Consider the following 25,690-nt stretch of genomic DNA (forward strand, 5'->3'; position numbering starts at 1 on the left):
ACAATACTCACCCGAGAGGCACAGCTGACTGTGCCAATCTGGGAGGTGAAAAAGAGCCCTTCCTCTCTTTTCACTCCACACCCACCCCTCCCAAAAGACACTCAGGTAGACGACCTTCTGGAATCCGAAAGTCACCCTTGGGTGAAGGATTTTATGGGGAGCTAAGGAAGTAACCAGGGAAAGTGTATCACTGTATCTCAAATAGCCTCATCTGGACAGAAAGCTGGGTATAGCTCCAGATTCTCTTGTAATACTGTGGGTTCATGAGACCAGAACTGACTAGCCAAGTCTACTTTTCTGCCCAACTCCATTTAAAAAAAATTTTCTTCAGGAAATTTCTTTTCCTGGAAAACCTACTTACTTGTTAGTTTCTTCTAAAGGTACACATGCCGACAAAACACTCCTTAAGCTGTCAAGTTCCCCATATGACTTTGTTTACTTGGCAAAAGTGTTAGTACACAGCATTCCTCCATTGAACCCTACCTTATAAAAAAGATTAAGTCAGCTATCATTTTGCAATTTGATGGTCATTTGGGTATCTTCTTTGTACTATGCATAACTTTATCTATTTAATTCTAAATAGATCATCATAAATAGATAGAGGACATATATACCCTATTTGTGTTGTTTTTGTTTGCTTTTGTTTGGTTTTTATCTAGGACCACACCTATGGCATATGGAAGTTCCCAGGCTAGGGGTGGAATCAGAGCTGCAGCTGCATGCTGGCCTTCACCATAGCCACAGCAACACCAGATCTGAGCCCCATCTGCAGCAATACCAGATCCTTAACCCACTGAGCAAGGCCAGGGATCGAACCCACATCCTCACAGACACTATGCTGGGTTCTTAACATACTGAGCCACAAGAGGGACTTTCTGTGTTATTGTTTTGTGAGAAAAGCAGATCCTGGAACAACTAACTTGCAGAAGGCAGGATACTGGGAGATGGACTATACATTCCTCCACAAAGTTAAATGCAACTAGGGACAGAATTAGAATTTTGGTTCACAGGAAGCCCCAATTTCTTGCTATTTCTCTCTTATGTCTTCAGAAATGGGACATTATTCGACAAAGAACACAGAGTAAGCAAATTACTGGCTACCTAGCCAGTGGGTAAACTGGATATTAAAATGAAGGGCTTCCCAAAGAAAGAAGGAAAGAAGGAGCAAATCATCCTTTGTTCTCTCAAGTTCTTTCTTTTAGTAATATTATTTTTATAAAGGCCATTGTTTTTCAAACAGCCCCTTTATATGCAGTAGATTTTTAATCCTTACATAATCTCATAATAACTGTAAGGTAGGTTTTTACTCTGATTTTTTCGCTAAGGAAAATATTGCTCAAAAGGCAGAAATGACTTGTCCATCAACAAATAGCTAGGAAGAAGCAGGTTGAGTTCCCCTGCCCCTGTTCTTTATACAATTCACAGATGGACTCCCATCCATCACATGCTGTTGCTTTGCCTGTTCTCTGCTAATCACAGCCCTCCCAACTGCGGAGAAAGTCCCGTTTCTTGCCTCTGCCAGGCAGGGGTCAACAGCAGCTCCCCCACCTCAAGCCCAGAGAGGGAAGACTGATTGGGCTTAAGGGAAACGTCTGAAGTCCATTCCTCAGTCTCTCACCTCCAGCCCTGCAGGTCCTCCCTCCAGACCTGCAGCAGAAGGAGGAAGGAGAGCCAGCACACTGTGCTGATCCCATGCTGACCTACAGGCTCCCTGGTTCATTGAAAGAAAATGTGATCCTAACACTCTCATCAACATGAGACTCTCTCTCATTCCCTGGGTCAATCAACACCACCATGAGCTAGCTGCTCATTCATTACTTGAAGATTTTAATGGGAACATTGTATTTTGGTGTTTCATTGCAAAACTGGTTACAGTGATGCTCAGAGGGATTAGGCGATGGAAAAGGAAAAACTACAACTATTCTAGGGACTTTGAAATACTTAATAATCCTCGTGAAGTTATAACAGAAAGAATCTGAGCTTCTAGATTATATAAAACAATATCAGGCAAATATATGTTTTGCCTCTCCCTGGCTGATGTGGCCTTAAATGTCCATGATGTCAAATGAACAAATGGGTTTATGAAACGAGGAACGGGTGATGGAGGGGGAAGGCTCCTAAAATAAATCTATCACACTGCCTTAGCTATACTCTATGTAGTTATTATCTTTATTTCTGATACAGAAAATAAAGACCTGAAAGGACAGTTAACTTGGCTCAGAGACAAAAGCGGCAGGGCTGGAAGTAACTAAGTCTCTCTGATTCCAGAACCACTTCAGAAGAGACGGTGCGCTATTACCGCATCTGTAGTCCCCCATTTGTACTTCCTAACAGTCTACAAGACAAGCTCAAGAGGTCTGAATAAACTGGAAACAATGAACAAAGATATTTAAAATAGGCGCATTAGCCATCTCCCTGAATGGACAATCTGTGTGCTCCAAGAAGACTCCTGAATTCTTCACGGCAACACTGTCTACACCAAGCTCACGAGTACAGACAACATATGCTGGATACTGCACTGTGTGAGGAAAATGTGGCACCTTCTGCCCAGTGTAGCCTCAGTAGCCAGTAAGTTTGTTTATTTTAGTTTGTTTGTTTCAGATATATCCAAGGCATATGGATGTTCCAGGGCCAGGGATCAAACCCACACCTCAGCAGTGACCATAGCCACTGCAGAGACAACCTGGATCCTTAACCCAGTGTGTCACAGCAGGAACCCCAAGTCAGTTTATTTTTCAAAAGAACTCACTACTTCCCCACTGCATCCTGATTTTCCTTTTTTCTTTTTTCTTTTTTTTTTTTTTTGTCTTTTTGTCTTTTTTGTTGTTGTTATTGTTGTTGTTGCTATTTCTTGGGCCGCTCCCTCGGCATATGGAGGTTCCCAGGCTAGGGGTTGAATCGGAGCTGTAGCCACCGGCCTACACCAGAGCCACAGCACTGCGGGATCCAAGCCGCGTCTGCAACCTACACCACAGCTCACGGCAACGCCAGATCGTTAACCCACTGAGCAAGGGCAGGGACCAAACCCGCAACCTCATGGTTCCTAGTCGGATTCGTTAACCACTGCGCCATGACGGGAACTCCTGATTTTCCTTTTTTCTAATACTTAAAAGACTTCAGAGTTTTCTGCAGCTTTGCAGCTGATCCCCATGAAGATGGCTCTGCCTTTCCAAATAAAGGCAGCAGCAGAGCAGACACTGCCATCCCAGCTGGAGGAGAATGCTGTTTAGAACAAGGTTTTTCACGCACCACTGTGAACTGCTATCTTGCATGGTGCCTCTGAACTTAAGCTCCTCCATGAGGACAGGTGAGGACCCAAGTACTGGGAGCACAAGGGTCCCCTCCATTTAAGGCACTTTGTTGATGACTTCATTCTATCTGTGGAAACACTACTGACTGTGAAAGGATTGAACTAGATAGCCAAGTTCCATCTGCCTTGCCCATCCTATGCCTCCGTGACCAAGTAGTAGTGCATCCTCCCTCATTGTAAAACTGAACCAGAGTATCAAAACTACTAAGCCAGAAACTTAATTTTTCAAGAAGACATTTTTTTTTTCAAGAACTGGATCCTCAAAACACTGAGCTATCTTTTTTAAAAGGGATATGCTAACTTCTTAAAAGCATTTCCATACACTTCATTCCTGGGAAAAAAACCAAAACGCCCACACAAGTCTGCACTTAACTTAGGTGTGCACACACTCACACCCCTTACCAAAAGTAACTTCTCCTTTGCCAGCTTTGTCAAATAGCTGGAAGACCACCATGAACAAAGCATCCGGGGCACACAGGACAGATTCAAAGGCCACAAATTCTTGAAAGGATATTAATCTGCAACATAAAATAAACACAAAGTCAGTGGCTTGTGGAAGTTAAAAGCACAAATATAGACTAAGGCAAAAATAAAACGTCACTGTCAAAAAATAAAATTCAAACCTAAAAACATATCAACACTTTGGATTTCCATTTACATGTAGTGGACTGAAATAACACACAGAATCTAAAAGACAGAGTTGAGGATATGGTGACACATTAAATGCATTATAATTTAAAATATAACTCTTTTAGCCAACATACCACTTTTGTTTCAGGCATATTGTTAGATTCTAGAATTAAAGCTTAGATTCTTTAGAATGATATATGTATGATTGCTAACAGCAAAACAGACTGGCTCTGGCATTCATTGATACCTTTCTACACTATGTAAAAATGGCTCACAAGGATTCATTACTGCTATCTACTGGCCACATGAGGATTGAACTAAAGGATGATGTTGGGGGTAGCAGACAGAATACAAATAAATCAGACATAAAATGTGACCCCAAGGAACTTCTGGACTGGTAAGACAGATAACATTAGTCTAGAATACTACACAGGAAAGACAAAGCATAAGACAGGGACCAATATGATGATAAGAATTCTGGCAGGAAACCAAAGGTATTCTTGTGGCAGAAATGGAATGTGAGCTAGGTCTCGAAAAATTAGGGCAATTCAGGTATTCAGTAATAGGTCTAGAAAGGGGGAGGTCCCTTAAGGTAAATGCCTCCAGAAAGGCAGATGCAAAAAAAAAAAAAAAAAGCTGGGGACTATGCAAAGAAATGGTAACGAACTGGTTTTGTGTGCACAGTAGAGTGCACAAGAAAACACTGTGAAAGGAGATCAGAAGTTCAGAGATGAGCCCAAAGACAAGGAAAAGGCCTGGTCTTCCTTCTCAAAAAAGCAAGGAGTGACTAAAATCTTCTGAGCTGGGTCAGGACATGATCAAGTCTATCCATTAGGAAGAAACACTCATGCTTTGACTTCCAAGGGGTAAATAAATCCACAAAGACTGTCCTAGGAATGTTCTTCACCATTATTTTGAATTTTATTATTATTATATATATATATATTTTTTTTTTTTGATGCTTTTTAGGGGCACAGGTGCGGCATATGGAAGTTCCCATGACTAGGGGTCGAATCAGAGCTGTAGCCTCTGGCCTTTGCCACAGACATAGCAATACCAGATCCGAAACACCTCTAAAACCTACACCACAGCTCACAGCAACACGAGATTCTTAATCCGCTGAGTGAGGTCAGGGATTGAACCTGCATCCTCACAGATACTAGTCAGATTTGTTTCGCTAAGCCACAATGAGAACTCCCTATTTTGAATTTTAAATATCCAGATATTTCAATGATAACACCGGTAATAGTCCAAGTCTCTGGACCATATTGAGGGAGGAAGAAAACAGGAGTGTTTTCCCATGTTTCACAGAACACTTAATTACCTCTAAACATCTTATAGAGAGAACACATTTTTATACAAAGTGCTACAAAGTTAACTTAGCTATTTATCAGACTGTCACCTGATTATAATAATGCCACAAAGAAAGGAAAACTCATGGTGTGCTCCTTACACTGTCTCTATGTCATTCGTCATCCAAAAACACAACTTTAGGGATGCAAGGGAACATTCAGGAACAGCAGATGTTACAGAAGAGTATCTGCCCTGAACATTTCCTCCTGGAGTACAGTCTTCCTCAGGAGAATCCTTGTACACGCAGAACAGGGGTAGGTGGGGCTGCCAAGGGAAGCACATTTGAGTCAAAGGTGCCCGGCCAGCCTCAAGGAGCTGACAGCCTGTTGGGGCAAGGGGAGGGAGTCACGTGCAGGTACCCCCACCAGGATGCGAGCTGACTGTCAAAAGTAAAAGAAGGAATAAAGCATGAAGGGTCACAGAAGGAAGAGTGATTTTTTTTCTGCCTGGAAGAATTAAGGAATGCTTCAAGAAGCAGTGGCATTTAAAGAACAAATTTCAAAGCCAAATAGATCTTAACGATCATCTACTTCAACGTCTTCATTTTGCTTTTGAGAAAGCTAGAAGTTATGGCTTGCACAAGGTGGAACAATTGGTTTCTGGCATTTTGCCCTGAAAACCAGGTGTCCTGGTTCCCATCTGACTTGAGACAGAATTCCCACTGGTTTGGGGCAGATGGAGAGAAGAGAGAAGGGTTGGGGGAGGACGATCTCCACTGAGGAAAGAACAAAGCTCAGAAGTGATGACCGAAGGGTGTGCTTGAAGACCAGTTACAGAATGTTGACCTTTTTTTTTTTTTTTTGCAAGCAGGCAGTTACAAGTCACTGGAGGTTTTGGGGTTAATAAATATCAGCCTCAGATCTTTGTTTTAGAAAAGGAACTGGTGCAGAAGATGAATTAAACAGAGGAAAGATGAGATGTGGGGAGACAGCCTGACAGCTAGAGACAGCAGGGGTCTCAATGAGGGGCTTCAGCATGAGGGCTGGGGGAAGCTAGACAAATACAGCTGAGGCAGGAAAGACAACACTTGGTAGCAACTGGAGGCCAAAGGCTGAGGGCCAAGAGAGAGGCCAAGTCACTCCAAGACTTCTAACTTGGAAAACTGAGTGGATGGTGGTGCCACCCCAAGAGATAAAGAACACAAAAAAAAAAAAAAGGAGAAAGAAGGGACTTGTGAGAGAGTAAGACCAATTCTGACCATGTTAAACTGGAGGTACCCGGGGGACACTGAAGTTTGGTGTCCAGTAGGAAACCACCTCAGCAGAGGGGCTAATATGGGTTGAACTGTGTCCCCCACCAAAGTCCATGTAGAAGTCCTAACCTCAGAATATTGACCTTATTTGGAAAGAGGGCCATTGCCAGTGTACCTGGTTAAGATGAGGTCCCTCTGGAGTCTGGCAGCATCAGTTCAGAGTGACTAGAGAGCTTATGGAAAGGGGAAAATTAGACCCAGACAGGCACACAAGGAGAGCACCATGTGAAGATGAAGGAAGAGATGGGGTGATGCTCCTGTAAACCAAGGAACTGCAAAGACTGCCAGTAAACCTTCCAAACAGAGCTACCAAAGAGCATGGAACAGGACCTCAGAAGCACCCAAGCTTGCTAGCACCTTGGTCTTAAACTCTAAAACTGAAGGAATTCTTTTTTTTTTTTTTTTAAGCCACCTGGTTTGTGGTACTTTGTTATGACAGCCCTAGCAAACTACAGAGGCCAAGATAGGAAACACAGATCTAGGAGTTTTTGAACAGAGGCTACTTGAAGCTATGAATGAAACTATCCCAGAGCATTTCACTTGGTGATGCTCGCTCACCCAGCTCCAGGTCACTGAGGCAGCAGAGCAGGGGAAATGCATTTCTGTCTGCTTTCTTCTTGCTCCTCACATCCCAAGACCTCTGAGCAAGCACTGACCACTGGACAGCCGCACACTCACCAGAAGTTTGTCAAGGCAAAAAACAATTACATTTGCTAAATTCCCCCTGCATGGACAGTAGGTGAGTTAAACGGCACCTTTTTTAAAGTCTGAAAATCCCAGAAGAACAGAACCTCATCTCTCAAAATGGTATGAGAAAACTGACAATTATCTATTTGGATGGCAAATCCTCCAGTGGCAACACCAACGTGGTTTCATAACTGTAACTGGCCAAAGAACACTCTGCGATCCTAGGCATATTATGGATACCAAAAAGGTATGTAATTTGGTAATGCTGTTAGACACAAGTATTATACATCTATGCAGGAGGTATAAAGATGAAAGATGAAATCATAATGCTTTACTGTTCATCAAGATCATTTTGGGTGTTCAAGATAATCTGACGAGAAGGCTATCAGAATAATTACATAGTACTAGATTCATTTGCAGCCTGATACCTAACAACATTTATATATATGTCTGTGTGTGTGAATGTATATTTTTTTTTTCATATAAACAGTACTCCAGTCTTGCTTGACAGATTTAATGGGTATTAGCCTAAGTTAGAACAAAGAACACAAGCTTAATCAAGTTCAGACCTGGCTGGTGAGCTTACTTAATTCCTTTTCCACTCTCAACTTCCCAAATTTCACTGACAATATTAGATGCCCTCTAAAATAAATCACATGACTCTATGACTAGTATCTGAGGGACAGTCACAACATGACACTAATGCTTACCTGACACAACTAATAGTGGGATATGGATCAGCTGACAGGGAAATACAGAAGTCACATTTTCACAGGCCTCCCCCACTCAAGATTATGACATAGACATAGTTGTTAAAAATGGATGAAAATGATATTTTATATACATACTCAAAAAAATTTGAAGGATGGACACCAAAGTGTCAGCCGTGGGTATCTCCAAGTAGTTAAAACATTGGGAAATTTTAGTTTTTTTTTTCTTTTCGCTTGCCCATATTTTCTAATCTTTTCAATAACACACATACTGAACTACTTCATTAGTTAAGAATAAAAACCTCTATGAAAACAAGAACACAAGGACTTAAATTTGCATAGAGGCAGAAGGACTGAATAAAGGGATGGGTGGGGGGTGGGGAGAACTGAAAAAAGCAGCAAATGATCAGAAAGACTCACATTGACTCTGGCCATCCAAGGTGGAAAACCTCCAGTTCTCTTCCTTCCCACCTTTGCTTATTCTCCCTCAGCAAGGGCTTGTACCCAGTGTGGTCCCTTTCATCTCCTGCCTGGCTCCTATCTCCAGGCCAACTCTGCGGCCATGAAAATTTAAGCAACTGCACATAAGGATCTGATCTGTTTAGACTTCAGGAAGTTTGGCTGTAGACAGTGCACCATATCAAAATCCAATTACCACTTTTACTTAAGGTTCCTAACCACAAGAGTGCTTCACAAAAATAACTTCTCCTTATAACCCTCTTCTGTGTGTGACAACAGAAGCCAAATAATTGCCCGGTATTAATGGCAGAGATAAAAGTAAAATCTAACTCCAAAAACTGGGTTCCAACCACCAGACCACCCAGGTTCAAGTATCTGCAAATGCCAAAAGAAAAAGCACACACAGAAAAACAAAAACAGAACTGGGCTCTCCTGTGATCACAAGTTTATCAAGAGAGTTTTGGCCACCATGGCTTTAACAGCTTTGGGGAGTTTCCAATTCTTTTATCTCCCTCCCAAACAGCTTGCAAATATACAATGGTCAGGCCACCAAACATATATGTACCCTGTATTTAATATGTGCCAGGCATTGCCCTAGGCATGAAGATACCATGAAAATGAACAGGAATGAAAGAATCCATTTCCTCAAGGAATCCCACACCAGTGGAGAAGGCAAATGATGAGCACAAACATCCACACCCAAAGATAAGGTAGCCCTGTGTCAGATAACTGCTGTGTAGAGGAAAACACTGAGAAGTGCTTTCAAGTAGCACCTCTTAGCCCCAACAAGCCTATAGAATGGGCGTGAGGAGGGATCAGAGGTACCATTTGTTTTTGTTTTTGTTTTCAAAACTTCTCCGGCAGCCACACTTGAGAATGATGGGAATATGTGGTGAGGAAATGCCTCCTGGTGGGTTCATTAAAGATCTGGATGAGAAAAAGGAGCAAGCACTGGGAAGATCTAGAACAGCGCATTTTGGAGTAAGAATCCTCAGTGTGAGGGCTGGCCCTGCGACGGGCCAACCATGGCAAGCTCCATGGCCCCAGGAGACACCTGAGCAGCTGCAAAGTTGGTCCGGGGAGCAGTGGGGGTGATGGGGATGAAGGAGGGGTCAGGCCAGACAGGCTGTATGGATTCCATTCCAAGCACACAAGGGATATAGCCATTGCTGGAGTGCTTTAGTGATGTGAGTTCTTGGAAAGAGCACTCGGACATCTTGAAGCACGGACTGCAGGGCGAAGCCATGAGTCCAGCAGAAGTGGCTGCAGTGGGTGGGGGAAGGGTCACAGCAGGAGAGGGAGAAAGAGAAGTGGTCAAATCCAGGATATGTCTTCGAGACAGAGCTGGGGGAAGAAGTTAAAGCACATAGCTTTCCAAGCCCAGGAGCAAGTCAGGTGTGCCCTGGAGATGCCCAGGGCTCTGTACCAGCCAGAGAATCATAGGCTCCGAGGCCCTGAAGTTGCTGAGGATATGAAAAACGCTACTTAGGCAGATGATGAAGGAAGTCATAAATAAAGATTTTATTTACTATGCCAGTTGATGGTCACTGAGCAAACAAACTCAGCCTCCACAGCCCTAATTATGTAAATGTAGTACAACTGTTCTTCACATACTCTAGAAAGAAAGAGACAATGAATTACTGCCTCACTTTATATTCTCAAAACCATCAATCATAAGGTAGAACAAGGCCCAAGTTCTAGTTTTCCCTTCACCTAACTGGCAGCAGGATCTTGCTGGGCAAGTTGGAAGAGATCCCCCTTCCCTGATTTGTAAAAGGTACCTTCTCCAATGCCCTTCACACCACAATCTCATTTTCTTCCAGCTTCAGTCACAGGTAGACACCCGTGTCTACCCTGGCTCGAGCACCGGCCTGGCATTACTGGGAGTGCATCTGTTCTGAGGCCAGCTGGGCTCCTTGGCTCTACCATGCATTCGGGTTCAAATGTCACTGCAGCCTTTGCCAAGGGGCTATTTAAATTCATTGGCTCCAATGAAATCTGGCAGATTGAATATTATTCAAACAAGCAGGCTACTGCCTGGCTTTAAAAACCTATTAAAGATTTTATTAGCAATTGTACTGTATTGTTATCATGAATTTAGCCTATAAATACCACCTCTGCATATATCACTGCCTCTGTATTACCAAAAGAAGATAAACACATAGGTTCTTGTAATTGTGAGCTTAACTCAGTAAGTGATATGCCCATACTTCCTGATCTACCTGTCTGTCCACCACCTGGCAGTTCACTTCGAACATCACTCAAGCTGCCTAAGGCTGACTGTGCCAACCAGTGGGATTTACAGAGGGCGTTCTTGTACCTCCAACATTTTCATGCTTATCAGAGAGGTCAAATACGTTTAAATATGATTAATTCCCTCTTCAAGTTTGTTCAATTACATACTCAAAAATGCCTTTTACCTACACGTCCCCTATTCTCCATTCCTTCTTTCCTTCCCCATTAAATAATACTTCCCAATGATCTCAGGGCAGTATATCCCCCTGTCCTGCCACCTCCCCAACCTATCTTTGAATCTTTGAGTGATAAAAAAGCTCTAATCATGACCAATCCCCACAAGTGTGCCAATGTATTAAAGAAAAGAACCACCACAAGCTTTTTAAAACTGGAGACAAATCATATTCTCTATCGCCATATGACTCTATCCTGTCATTTCTTTTTTTTTTTTTTTGGAGGGGGGTGCAACCGAGGCATGTGGAGGTTCCAGGCTAGGGGCTGAATCGGAACTACAGCTGCCGGCCTACACCATAGCCACAGCAACACAGGATCTGAGCCATGTCTGCAACCTGAACCACAGCACGGCAACGCCAGATCCGTAACCACTGAGCAAGGCCAGGGATCGAACCTGTAACCTCATGATTCCTAGTTGGATTTGTTTCTGCTGTGCCACAATGGGAACTCCTATCCTGTCATTTCTTAAATATATCATTATTTTTAAAAAGCTAACGAGCTATCTTATATTGTTCCTATTTTGAATAAGTACCAATATTGAGAAAGTTCAATAATGTGGATGACAAAATATTCTGTATTTTAATTATATCATGGGGTAAAAAGCATTTTGAGATCTATCCAAAGACTTGGGTTTTTGAGAAGAAAAAGTGTATTTTGTTGGTGGGAATGTAAATTGGGTGCAGCCACTGTGGAAAATAGTATGGAAGTTTCTCAAACAACTAATATTTAGAATCATCATATGACCAAGCAATTCTACTCCTGGGCATATATCCATAGAAAGCAAAAAATACTAATTTGAAAAGTTACATGCACCCCAATGTATATAGCAACATTATTTACAATTGCCAAGATATGAAAGCAAATTAAGTGTCCATTAACAGAAAAATGAATAAAGAAGACCTGGTGTACACACACACAGAGGAATATTACTCAGCTGCAAAAAAAAAAGAAAAAAAAAAAGGTGAAATTTTGCCATTTGCAAAGCAACATGGATGGACTTGGAGGACGTTATGCTAAGTGAAATAAGTCAGATAAAGACAAATACTGTACAATATCACATATATGTAGAATCTTAAAATACAACAAACTAGTGAATATAATAAAAAAGCAGATTCACAGATACAGAGAACAAACTAGTGATTACCAGTAGGGAGAGAAAAGGGGGGAGGAGCAAGATAGGGGGTAAGGGGTTAAGAGGTACAAACTATTATGTATAAAATAAGCTACATGGATATATTGTTCAACACAGGGAATAAAATAAAATTATGAATTTAAAACCATTCTGATGGAAAGGAAAGAATAGATAAAAGAAAAAGTATACTAAGTTTACAAAAACACTATAAACAACTCAACTGAAATTGAGGACTGCCTTTAAAGGAGGAAAAAGTTGAAAGGGAGAAATTGGTGAAAAAAAGGGGAAAATAGTTACAAATCATACTGGAAAACACTTTGGTAAGCAAAGTAGATTAAAAAAAAATATCTAGGTTTCCTAGATCTTCCCTCGTTCTTTTAAGCCTGGATGAGAAGGCTTTCAACTTGATTAAAATGGCAAATGAAGAAGGGTAATGGGAAGATAAACTACAGGTAAGAAATAGTAATTGAAAAGCTAGCAGGCACACAAATCTGTTAACTTGCGTTTCTTTTCTTTTTTCTTTTTTTCTTTTTTGTCTTTTTAGGGCATATGGAGATTCCAGGCTAGGGTTCTAATTGGAACTGTAGCTACCAGCCTATACCATAGCCACAGCCACACAGGATCTGAGCCTCATCTGGGACCTACAGCTCATAGCAATGCTGGATCCTTAACCCACTGAGCAAGGCCACGGATCGAACCCACGTCCTCATGGATAACAATCAGGTTCATTAACCACTGAGACACAAGGGAAACTTAAAGTAGCATTTCTTTAAGTGACCATCATACCCTGGAAGATCACTGCATAAAGTAGCAAGTTAGCTGTTAGACTATTCTGGAAACCAGTTACATACTCTAAATCTTCCAGTCGAGTACACACTGCCAAACTCTGCATATGTGACTTCAGTCTCCAGTTGGAGGGTTCCTTTCATTTAGAGCTGAAAAGCACAAGAGCTCCCGCATTCCACAGACTGAGTACCTGAGGCACAGAAGACGCTCGACGAATAATCTTGTCGTAAGTGCTTTTAGCAGATGCCCTATGGGTGTGCTTTGCTTAAATAACCTTTTAAAATACCAAAAATTGATAGAGTTAAATGATTTTGTAACTGGAACACTATGCCAAATGTGTCTTTCTGAATCCCTGAAACAAAGTAATGATGATTAAAGTGATACTGAGAAACAAATAAGAGGCATCTAACACAAACCAAAAAGAAGTCATCACAAATGTGCTACCATCTTGCATCAGCCCATGTAGGTACTGCCCAGTTAGATACTCTGTGATCAAAGAACAGTAAATTAAGTTTTAAAAAACACATGAAATCAAGTTTTACTGATTTCCCTTTGAAAAACATTATCAATGACTCAAATATTTTAACACGTTCTTTCAGTTATAAATCTTACATTACATATAATACACAAAAACCTTTCCTGATGTGATCAGAAAATAAGCCTTTGGCAAAGTAAAAATTAAGTGACTGAAGTAGCCTTTATCAGATTTTTTTAAATAAAATTACTCATGGTGTGAGTAAGAACAAATAGAAGTACACAGGCTTGAGCCAGAATATCACACTCATAAAAAAAAGCCAACATTAATATCTGCCGTGCCAGCTGAATTCAAATTAACCCAATTTTATATGTTAATTAAACCAGCTATTTTCTTCTTATTGTGTTTTTGCTTCTTAAATAGTAGAGTCTACAAGTGGTTCCCAACAGACTTGTTCCAACAACAATGACGTATTCGTTTACTTCTATTATGACCACACAATACAGTAACTGAGCAGTAATTTTTCACAGTCAATTACATGTGCGGTTCTTTATGCTTAAAGATGCTGAAATAATGTGTACTATAGAGCCATATGCCTAAATCTCTAGTCTGCCTGAGGCAGTTGCCTGGGTAACACATTTTCTCTTCAGTTTAGCATAACCCTTCACTGAATATCATTAGGTGTCATTAAATAGCAAACATTAACATGAACTTCAATACACTACTTAGATAGAGTCATTTTACCCATGTAAACAAGTGCTCCATCATTTATAAGAAGCTTAAAATAGATTATGATTTTCTGTATTTAAGATCATGAAAAAGAAACCCCAAAAGTGCCCACGTGTTGATTCCAAATTGAATTTACAGAAATTTCTCTTACGTTAACAAGAGAACCGAGACCCAGTTTTAGGGTAAAACTTTGCATCAATAGGGTCATAACAGTTCAATGTAAGCAAGGAAGGATTAAATTCCTTACTCAAAGTTTAAATTTACTCAAAGTTGTAAAGTAATTCCATTAATTGCATCTCAGATCATCAAAGACTTTTTAACTCTCTTTTCTGACAAAGTGAGAGAAAGCACTTGATTTTAGTAAAACAATTAACTTAAAGGTTAAGATGTTTAAAAACCAAGACACGAGAAGAAACAGAAAGGAAAGAATACTTCATGCTGCATTATCTAAAACATTTGAAGTATTAAAAGTTTAATGAAGTGCTCTATAGTTTAGAAATAGTAATATGTGGTTTATAGAGGGTATTCTAGCACAACTGCTGCATTAAGAGTAGCAGCTGTCTCCAATGTGCTCCAGCAGCCCTCCATCTCATGCCACCCCAAATAAGCACCCTAAGAAAAACAATGTGCTTACTCCACAAACATAGTCTCAACACTTGAAGTCTCCCCCTCCCCACCCACCTTCCTACCAGATCATCACTCCAAAACCACAGAATTATCATTTTTCTGAGGAACATCATAATTCCAAGTAAGCCTAAGTTTTCAGCCTATGACCAATTACAACTTGTCCTCTATCACTTCCATTACACAGGGACTCCAACTTGTCAATGTCAATCTTAAAGGACACATACCAAAAAAAAAAAACTGGAAATGGAGGTGGGGGTGCTGATTAAGGTGCAGGAGGTGGCCCCAAAGCTGCCCTTAGTCAACTTAAGAGTAATTAGAGTTCTGCCAAGAACAAAAAAGTTCTTGGTTATAAGGACTGAGATACCACACAAAAGGAATGGCTTTAACTTCAGGTGCCATGCTTCTACCTCCCACTGCTCCACAGATATTCATGTAACTCCCTGAACAAAGCCTCTGCCACCACCTTCAGTCTGGGGGTTGAGATGTGGTTAGCAAGGAAAAAAAATTATTTGGTATTTCAAACGTATATTCCATTTTAGTTTTAAAACTCTGCTCTGAAATGAGGTAAATCATGAGAAACAAATTGACAGCACAGTTAAATCTTTCAGCAAAACATTTTCTAGATATATTGGCATCAGTATAGATTCAGCCACATCTTCGATGCCTCTAAAACAAGTCATGTTCCAAATGATGCTCTGAAACATTCTAGGATAGCAAATACAATTTAGTTTTAATTTTTAAATTTTATCAGCTGTCAAGGCTGGGAAAAGTAGCTAAAAACTTAAGAAACGTTACTAATGGGAATTGAAACAAAAAGTGAGTTCTGCTCACAACATTCTGATTAACTAGTGTTTCTGGATTCTACCCCAAATCCACAATAAACAGAACGCTATTTCCATCTCTATCCTCAATACAGATTAATTAAAATTTTACTACATGAACATAATTTGCTTAAGAACTGGCACAAGATCTGGCAAAGAAAAAAAATACGTTTTTCATATTTAATTATGTTTTGCTATACAAATAATCACTAACAAAACACAATAAATTTACCTATTAACACAGGCCACCCATGAACGTGGATTCTCATTAAAATAGCCAAAAGCATTTATTATAACTATGTCAGCCTGCTCTACTTGAGTTTATAGTTTATGTTACTCTCTGGAAGAACCTACATAACTGCTGAAGAAAAGGTAAGAAAAGAAAATTTTTCTGCCCAATGTCTCCCTTTCCTATTCCACACTATCTCTGCATTTATTAGCAAGTCCTATTTCTAGATGTCTCATAATAATAGCACGTTTTTTTTTAAAGCAGGCAATTGCAACACAGAACAGCAATTGTAAAAAAAAAAAAAATAGTAATCAAAATTAGAAACTGTTGGGTGTACTTTTACATTTGTGCAAAAGCAAATTGAGCTATGAGACTTTTGTGACTCTTGCTTTTTTAAGTACAATTATTACTAATTGTGGAAAAGCAACATCAGCGTTTTAATGCCTTTTCTTTAAGTTGGTGACTGTTTTATTTCCTGACTTGAGGGAAAAAAAACACTCTAGAAGAAAGCACTGATCAGGAAATCAAAAAGGCCAGAGAAACAGGCCTTCAATGTAAGTACATGTGTGGCGAATCCTCGGTACTTTCAAGAGAGGTTTTCTCCAGGTAGAAATCCAATGCCCTTAACGAATTTTAGAAAATATATTCTAAATTAATAACTAGAAGGTTAATGTTAACTATAATCTATTAAAAGAGAAGAGTCATAGCTGCATTTATTTACTCTGCTGCAGAAAGCTGTAACTCACCAGACCATAAAGAGAGAAGAGAAGGGCAGGTGTGGTGGTGCCAAATGCTGCCCAGCCTGGGAACTCCTTGGCCTTCCCTGGGTGCTGAAGGGGAGGGGCAGGAGTCTAAAAAGGATCAAGAACCTAATCATGTGTGTGGTTTTCTTGATACAAGGAATCATCCACAGTAATTTTACAAAAACAAGAAAGACCCCAGACTACTGTGGTACCAGCCTATTTGGAAAGGATAAAAGTGAAGACAAGTTAAGAAAAAATATTTGCCAAGAGTCTCAGCAACTGTTACAAAGACAGACTGCAGAAAATGTGAGAGTTCCTGGGAGAAAATGCCAACTAGAGAGTTTAACTTGTTGCATTTCACTATGGAACCAGAAAGACAGCCTGAGAATCCCATCCCCTCATCAGCTTGATAACAATACCTCACACGCTCATGGCACTCTGTCTATGCAATCCATTCAAACACATTCAATAATGATTGACGAGGGGTCCTGTGTCAGCTGCGCAGTCTAGGACCTGCAGATTGAGCAGGAAACCTAACACACAAGAATCCCTGCCTTTATGCAGCTCTCAGTCAAGTGTGAAGGCAGAGAGGGAGACAATAAACAAATTAATAAAATCCTCACAGGACAAGATAACCAGGGTGAGAAACATTACAGTGAAAGGATAAAGGACTGTTGGGGGTACAATTTAAAACAGCTTATTCAGGTAATGCCTTCCTAAGAAGGTGTCATCAGCACAAAGACCTAACGAAGTGAGTGAGCTTCCTGGGGGAAGAAGAATTGCACAGGCCCTGACATGAGACTTCACAGTGTGTTTACGGTACAGCAAGAAGGCCAGTGGGGCTGGAAAAGACTAATTAGGGAGAGGGATCACAGGAGGTGAAGCAGGGGGTAAGGGAAGAAGGGAGTAGGCACTGTAAGGTCTTGCTGGCCACAGTAAAGGCTCTGGCTTTTACTCCCAAGTAAAATGTGGAGCCAGTCATCAGAGAGTGTGAGCCAGAGAGCAACATGACCCTGTTCAAGTCTTAACAGGACAACTCGGGCTGCTGTGCTGAACAGACACAGGGAAGCAAGAACTGAAGTGGGGAGACTTGTTAAGAGGCAATTACAATGATCTCAGTGAGAGATGGTCATGCCTCAGACTATGGTAGCAACAGCAAAGGAGGTGAGAAGCGGCCACCCTCTGGAGACAGAGCAACATCCCTCCATAATGCTCCAAATGGAATAAAAACATAAAATCATATAAAATAGCAGAGTCACATTATTGGGAGTTCAACTATTCACCAGGAATTAATCTAAAGAAATAGCCACCTTGGGGCCCCATGCCAATCACCCCTTACATTGAAACTGAATCTGCATAGGGTGAATTAATGTCAGTTGTGTTTTTCTCGTTTTTTCTCATTTAACACAGTTTTATTTTTTGAAGACGTCCATGTAGATGAATTTGCAGAGAAAATAAAAATAAAGTTTTAGATTTGCTACCCTATTTCCCAGGATCTTTACCAGTAAGTGGTACACTGCCAACTTTTCTGGTACACAGTTGAACATGGGCTCTACGTTAGAAATCAACCTGATCGATCTTTTACTAAGCATCTCTTGGTGGGCTCCTGGATAGAAACTGTTCACCACAAAAGCCAAGGAATGATTAGAAGCTTGGAATTTTAATCCCATCCCCCATTCTCTAGAAAGGGGAGAGAGGCTAGAGATGGAGTTAAAGAACTGATCCACCTACATGATGAAGCCTCCATAAAAATTCCAAAAGTACAGAGTTTAGGCAGCTTCCAGGTTGGTGAACATGTGGCAGTACTGGGAGGGTGGCGTGCCTGCAGACAGCATGGAAGCTTTCAGATCCATAATGACACTACACTGCCGACCTTCCTGGATCTCCAGCTTACCCATGGAGAGTGAGAGCTCTCAGCTTCCATAACCACATGAGCCAATTCCTCCTAGTATATCTTTCCTTCTCTCTCCACCCCCAACTCCCCTCCTCTTTCCTCCTCATCCCTCTATACAGCTGATCCTTGAACATGGGTTCAAACTGCTAGGATCCACTTATACAAAGATTGGTTTTTTTTGTTTTTGTTTTTCCAATAGTAAATGCTGCAGTGGTATAGGATCCAAGATTGACTGAATCCACGGGCATTGAAGAATTGCAGATATGGAGCGGAATCTTGGATATGAAAAGCCAACTAAAAGTTACACTCAATTTTTTTTTTTTTTTTTTTTTTTTGCCACATCTATGGGATGTGGGAGTTCCTGGGCCAGGGATCAAATCCATGCCACAACAGTGACCTGAGTCACAGTAACACTGGACACTTAACCCAATACACCCCCAAAGAACTCCTATACTCAAATTTCTGACTGCTAGCAGGGTCGGAGCTCATAACTCCTGTGTTGTTCAAAGATCAACTGTATACGTTTTACGAGTTCTGTTTCTTTGGAGAACTCTGAATAGAACACACACACACATGTGCATATACTATATATACGCTTGCATAAACAGTAGTATAGAACTCCTTCCTAAAGTATGGACACAGTATAGAGTTTACATAGTCACCTTTTGGGTTTGAAAAGGGAGAAAAATATGGACATGAATATACATTCATACCAATTTATTTATATTTGGAGGAGAAACAGTGTGTGGAAGAAAAACATGAAAACTAGAAGAAAAAGAAGTGACCTATAAGGAAGAGTGTAGAGACAAGTTGAAGGGGACAGGCATTTCCAGCTAGACTTCTCTGACTGTGTATTCCTTGCCTCTGTTATGTAGTTTTGACTCAGGAAACATTTGTTTTATATATGCAAAAATTAAGTCTAAAAAAAAAAAAAAGCAGTCCCTAAAAATTGAAAATAAACTGAAATGAATGAAAACATCCATACATCAAGTTGGTGGCAAAACTGTAGATAGAAACGAATTATTTCAAATCACCTTAAAACAGTATTTTCACTGTATATACTTAGAGTTACATGGTCTAAGCACAAATAGAGCTAAAAAGAAATCTTAAGCGGCCTTCAGTATGTAACTGTTAGCAGCAATACTGGTATTATTGAGTATATCCTACATATTGCAAATCTGTAATTCTCTGAGGTTGCTGGTAACCAAGATTTTCAGGGAAAGAGTAAAGTAGAAAAATTAAAGAACTAAAAATATTGAGTTTAATTTTGTCCATTTAACTTGAGAATTAGAAATACCAGTATGAACTGAAGACATTTCCCCTCTTCTATCCACTGAAAAGGCCTCAAAGTAACCACAACAAAAAAGTAACAAACATACCTAATACTCAGATTGCAGTCTCTATATACAGCTGCCATTAAAAAGAATAAGAGCTCCATGGAAGAGTGGCCAAGTGTAGGAAATATATAGAATAACATTCTGTTTTGCCACAAAGCAAGAAAACTCTCCAATATTAATGGATCCTATCAAAACAAAAATAAAAACAAAAACAAAAAAAAAAAACAAAGAAAAAATACAAAGATACCCACTGGTCAAAGAGAAGATAAAAACAATTGATTAAAACATGACAAATATAACACAAGGGTGAGCACTTCAATATATAAGGCAAATGTTAACAGACAAAAAAGGAGAAGTTGACAGTAACACAATAATAGTGGGAGACTTTTAATACCCACTTACATCAGTGGACAGATCATCCAGACAGAAAATCAATAAGGAAACACTGGCCTTAAATGACACATTAGACCAAATGGACTTAAGATATTTATAGGGCACTCCATCCAAAAGCAGCAGAAAACACATCCTTTTCAAGTGTACACGGAACATTTTCCTGGATAGATCACATACTGGACCATAAAGCAAGGCTTGGTAAATTTATAAAACTTGAAATTACATCAAGCATCTTTCCCAACTACAGTGATATAAAGCTAGAAGTCAACTACATGAAAAAAATCTGTATAAAACACAAACATGTGGAGGCTAAACAATATGCCACTAAACAAGCAATTGATCACTGAAGAAATCAAAGAGGAAACTAACAAATACCTAAAGACATGAAAATAAAAACATGACAATGCAAAACCTATGGGATGCAGCAAAAGGAGTTCTAAGAGGGAAGTTTACAGCAATACAAGCTTATCTCAGGAAACAAGTAAAATCTAAAACAACCAACCTTTTGACTAAAGCTATTAGAGAAAGAATAACAAACAAAACCCTAAGTTAGTAGAATGAAAAATACCATAAAAATAAGAGCAGAAATAAGTGAAACAGAGACTAAAAAAACAATAGATCAATAAAACGAAGAGCTGGGTTTTTTTTGAAAAGGTAAAATCGATAAACCTTTAGCTAGATTCATCAAGAAAAAAAGGGAGAAGGCCCAAATAAATAAAATCAGCAGTGCAAAAGGAAAGGTTACAACCGACACCAGAGAAATACAAAGAATCATAAGAGACTTCTACAGGCAACTATACTTGAATAAAATGGACAACCTAGAAGAAATGGACAAATTCTTAGAAAGGTACCATCTCCCAAGACTTGACCAGGAATATGAACAGACCAATTACAAGTACTAAAATTAAATCAGTAATTTAAAATTTCCCAACAAGCCAGAGTCCAGGACCAGATGGGTACACAGGTGAATTTGACCAAATATTTACACAAGAGTTAACACCTATCCTTCTGAAATGAATCCAAAAAACTGCAGAAGAAACACTTCCGAATTCATTCTGTGAGGTCACCATCCCCTTGATACCAAAACAAGACAAAGACATCACACACAAAAAAGAAAATTACAGACCAATATCACTGATGAACTGATGCAGAAATTCTCAACAAATCCTAGAACAAAAAATACAAAAATCTGTATGGAAATATAAAAGCCCCCAAACAGCAAAAGCAATCTTGAAAAAGAAAAACAGAACTGAAGAATCAGGCTCCTGACTTCACAGTATACTCCAAAGCTACAGTCATCAAAACAGTACAGTACTGGCACAAAACAGAAATAAAGATCAATGGAACAGGATAGAAAATCCAAAAAATTCTCTAACACTATATACAAAAATAAACTAAAAATAGATTAATGACCTAAATGTTAAGACCAAATACTGTAAAACTCCTATAGGAAAATAGGCACAACACTCTTTGACATTAAGCTGCAGCAATATTTTTTTGGATCCATTTCCAAGAGTAATGCAAATAAAAACAAAAATAATTAAATGGGACCTAATTAAACCTAATAGCTTTTACACAGCAAAGGAAACCAAAAACAAAATGAAAAGACAACCTATGGACTGAGAGAAAATATCTGCAAATGATGCTACAAGCAAGAGATTAATTTCCAAAATACACAAACAGTGCAAATAGCTTAATGTCAAAAAACAAAACAAAACAAAACAAAAACCCTTCAAAAATGGGCAGAAGAACTAAATAGACATTTCTCCCAAGAAGACATACAGATGGCCACCGTGCACATGAAAAAAGGTGCTCAATATCACTAATTATTAGAGAAATGCAAATCAAACTACAATGAGGTATCATCACACCTGTCAGAATGGCCATTATTAAAAAAGTCTATAATGAAACAAATGCTGGAGAGAGTGTGGAGAAAAAGGAACCCTCCTACACTGTTGGTGAGAATGTAATTTGGTACAGCCACTATGGAAAACAGTATGGAAGTTTCTTTAAAAACTAAAAATAGACTTGCCAGATGATCCTGCAATCCCATTCATGAGCCTTGTCCAGAGAAAACTAATCTGAAGAGACACATGCACCTCAATTTTCAAAGCAGCACTGTTTACAATAGCCAAGACATGGAAGCAACCAAAATGTCCATCAACAAATGAATGGATAAAGAAAATGTGATACACATACACACAAACACACGCGCGCACACACACACACACACACACACACACACACACACTGGAATATTACTCGGCCATAAAAAAAGAATGGAATAATGTCATCCATAGAAACAAGGATGGACCTAGAGATTATCATACTAAGTGAAGTCGGACAAAGACAAGACAAATATCATATGATATCACTTATTTGTGGAATCTAAAAAAAAGATACAAATGAACCTTTTTACAAAGCAAAAATTGACTCATAGACATAGAAAACAAACGGTTGCCAAAGCGGAGGGTGGGGAGATAAATTACGAGTTTGGGGTTAACATGTATACACTACTATATACGAACTAGGTAAATAACAAGGACCTACTATGTAGCACAGGGCAGTATAGTCAGTATCTTATAATAACCTAAAATGGAAAAGAATCTAAGGTTAAGCATGTATATACATGTGTGTAATTGAATCACTTTGCTGAATACCTGAAACTAACAACACTGTAAGTGAACCACACCCCAATTTAAAAAATGCCAAAAACATTAAAAAAAAGAATTCATAATACTCATTATTAAAAAGGTTCTTGTTCCCACCAAAAAACCCAACACCCAACTTGTTGAACCTTAGCAAGTTATTACAACATCAATTCCCTATGTTGGAAAATTGGCTCAGATCAAGAAAGTAATTTGGCTGACTCCTATTTTTAACCCAGACCTGTCCCCTAAAATTAATCCAGATCCTAACATACATCGGCCTACCTCTCCAAATGCATGTTTAATAGGCATCAATCTTATCATGTCCTGAAGAACACTTAGTTTTGATTTCAAACCTATCCCTCTAGAATCCCCTCCGTTGCTCAGACTGCCCTCTCCCATATCCAATCTATCAAGAAAATCCCGAATCCAACCACTTTTTTTACCATCTCCACAGCTAGCTGATTAGTCCTTTCTCTCTCCCTCTCTTGCCCACTTCATTCTATTCTCTACAAATTAGTTGGGGGGAATCCTTCGAAAATGTAATCCTGATCATGTCCGAGTCCAGGGCTCAAAAGGCTCCCAAGACTTCTGCCTACACTTGAAATATAATACTATAGTATCTTTATAAGCTGGCTCCTGGATATCTTTCTGACTTCTTCCTCTTTTCTGCTCCTCACCAGTCTCTAATCAAACTCGTTTCTTTTCTTCATCTCAAAGATGTCAAGTATGCTCTCATCTCAGGCTTTCTGCATCTGTTAGCTGCTCTACCTGGAAAGTTCAGCTCATAGATGTTCACATGGCTCACTCTCTCTGCCTACGTGTCACTTTTCAAAGAGGTCTTCTCTGACCACCCTATGGACTGTAACACCTCAGAGCCCATGGTCACTCACCATCTCCTTCTCTTGCTTTAATAGATACAGCCACCTGCCTCTCTACAACACGTATCTACTGGACATAGGTCTATTGGCCATATAAGAGCATACATCTATCTGTTTTGTTTAGAACAGTGCCTGGCACATAGTGTCAATAAAAAATTGTTAAATGAATTAATAAATCTGAAATTGACATAAATTTTTTAAGTATCAAGGGACTCTCAGATATGTAACTGAAAGCCGCTCTACCAAATATCCTTTATTACAGAGACTATAATTAAATAATATAATAATAAAGTTACCCTATAATTTCTATGAAAGTTAAAGTTATCTTCTTTCCTTTCTTAATTTTTCAGACTAAAGATCCCCAAATCTTTATATCAAAGTGCAATGGCAGCTCCCCCCTCCAAAACCTTCATTAAAGTCTGAGAATCTCACTGTGTTTACTAGGAAGTGACTCACTGACAATTATGCCACGATAAGTGGGAAAGTTAATAGGCACTATCTCCTCACATTTCACTTCAGGAATTCCTCACACTTAGCAAGAGTGTTTTTAATTTAAGCAACTTCTACATCCTGTGCCAATGACAGTGACATTGGTAGAGAAGTGCATTTGGAGGTAGCCAGGAAACAGCTTACATTTGATTTCCTTTCCTTTCCTTTACAATTTTAGATTTAAGTTTCAAACAGACAGTATTTGCTCATCACATATTTTCTGAGCACCCTGACATGATGGAAAGAATGTCGTGGAAGAAGGGTTGGTATTTTCAGTTGGCCCAGTACAGGCAAGAATTCTGAGACTATGGTGTGCAATGGGACCTCAAGGTTGAACCTATGAGTAAAAGGGGAAAAGTATCCCCTAAACTACTCCTGAGTTAAAAAAACAAACAAACAAAAAAACAAAAACACAAACACAAACCTCTGAGGAATGTTAGGACAGTTTTTGCTAATCTGTGGGGGTGGATGATAGTTGGGATAGCTCTCATGAAGGTTTTATGTCTACCTTAAGTTAGGCAAATAATCAGTTTTAGGGGCTAAATGTATTGCAAAGAACATCAGAACTTCTAAGCAAAGACTATGCGAAGTTCTCATGCAAGCTCCATGCACATGAACATAAAGTTCCCCAGCAGAGCAGACTGGGCACAAACCAAAAAGAACTGCATCCAAATTCTAATTCCAACACTAAATTATATGACTTCAATTTAAACTTCATGATTCTGCATCTCTCTCTGTAAGCACGGGGTGGGGGGAGGTACAGGTACCAACTTTAAGGACTTGCTATGAGGATTAAATAAGGATGGAAATTGTTAGCATCAGATTTGGAACCCTATGGGCACTCAGTAACACTGCTTTTTTCATCCTTTAATCTAACCATATAGGGTAAAAACAGCCAAGCTCTGATCCCACAGAATATTTTTGCTTTAAAAATTTTTCAAGTAATAAGATAGCCCCTCCCCAGGCTTCCTGGCCTCCCTGTGAAGATATCTATCTCCTGCAGGGCAAGCACAATCTGGAGCCCAACAGGACTAATCTCATTGGACCTCCACCAGCAGTCCCAGACTCCCGGTTTACCCTTTATCACCCATACCCAATCCCCATGGGGCTCTGCACATTCCCTATTCTGTCATCATCTCCCAGAATCCCCCTCCCTCGCTGGACCCTCTAGAATTCATAGGGCATGATGAGCAAAACCTCATCCTCAATCACTTCTCTAAGTAGAATCTCTTTCAGAGGAATCCTCTAAATATCCATCACCTACTCGCTGTAACCAACACCTGGTTCTTCCCTAGGGCCCATGCTTCCTGAGAAGTGAGGGGCTCTCCTTGGCGGTCCTGGGTTGCACCAGGCTTATAAGCAGGGAGGTATACTCCTTCCTCCCTGTTGCCCCTTGCAGACCATCCCCCAACCCTCTCCCTTCCCAACCCCCAGTTTAAATACTCACAGTCTCTGACTATAGCACTCAGCACCCCTCCTTGTTTGCATCACCTAATAACCCCCTATCCCCTTCCCACATTTTAGGTCCTGACTCATTGACATGTTCTTCAACCCTACTCCTCCCTTAATTCTCAATATTTTCAATATGCTAAACCTTCCTACACCTAACCCTGCCAATCATGTGAACTTGCCCCTT

At 39.8% G+C, this 25,690-nt stretch overlaps 1 protein-coding gene across 7 annotated transcripts in view; it reads right to left on the bottom strand.

Moving 5' to 3' along the window:
- SLC25A13 (solute carrier family 25 member 13) overlaps positions 1 to 25,690 on the bottom strand; it is a 199,186-nt gene that overhangs the window by 120,502 nt on the left and 52,994 nt on the right. For all 7 annotated transcript variants that reach the window (XM_003130160.5, XM_021102403.1, XM_005667626.3 and 4 more), the window contains one exon: positions 3,713 to 3,828. In XM_003130160.5, coding sequence (XP_003130208.3) covers positions 3,713 to 3,828 — 116 coding nt within the window. The remainder of the gene's footprint in view (positions 1 to 3,712; positions 3,829 to 25,690) is intronic.

This window comes from Sus scrofa, chromosome 9 (assembly GCF_000003025.6).
Source record: "Sus scrofa isolate TJ Tabasco breed Duroc chromosome 9, Sscrofa11.1, whole genome shotgun sequence".
NCBI lineage: Eukaryota > Metazoa > Chordata > Mammalia > Artiodactyla > Suidae > Sus > Sus scrofa.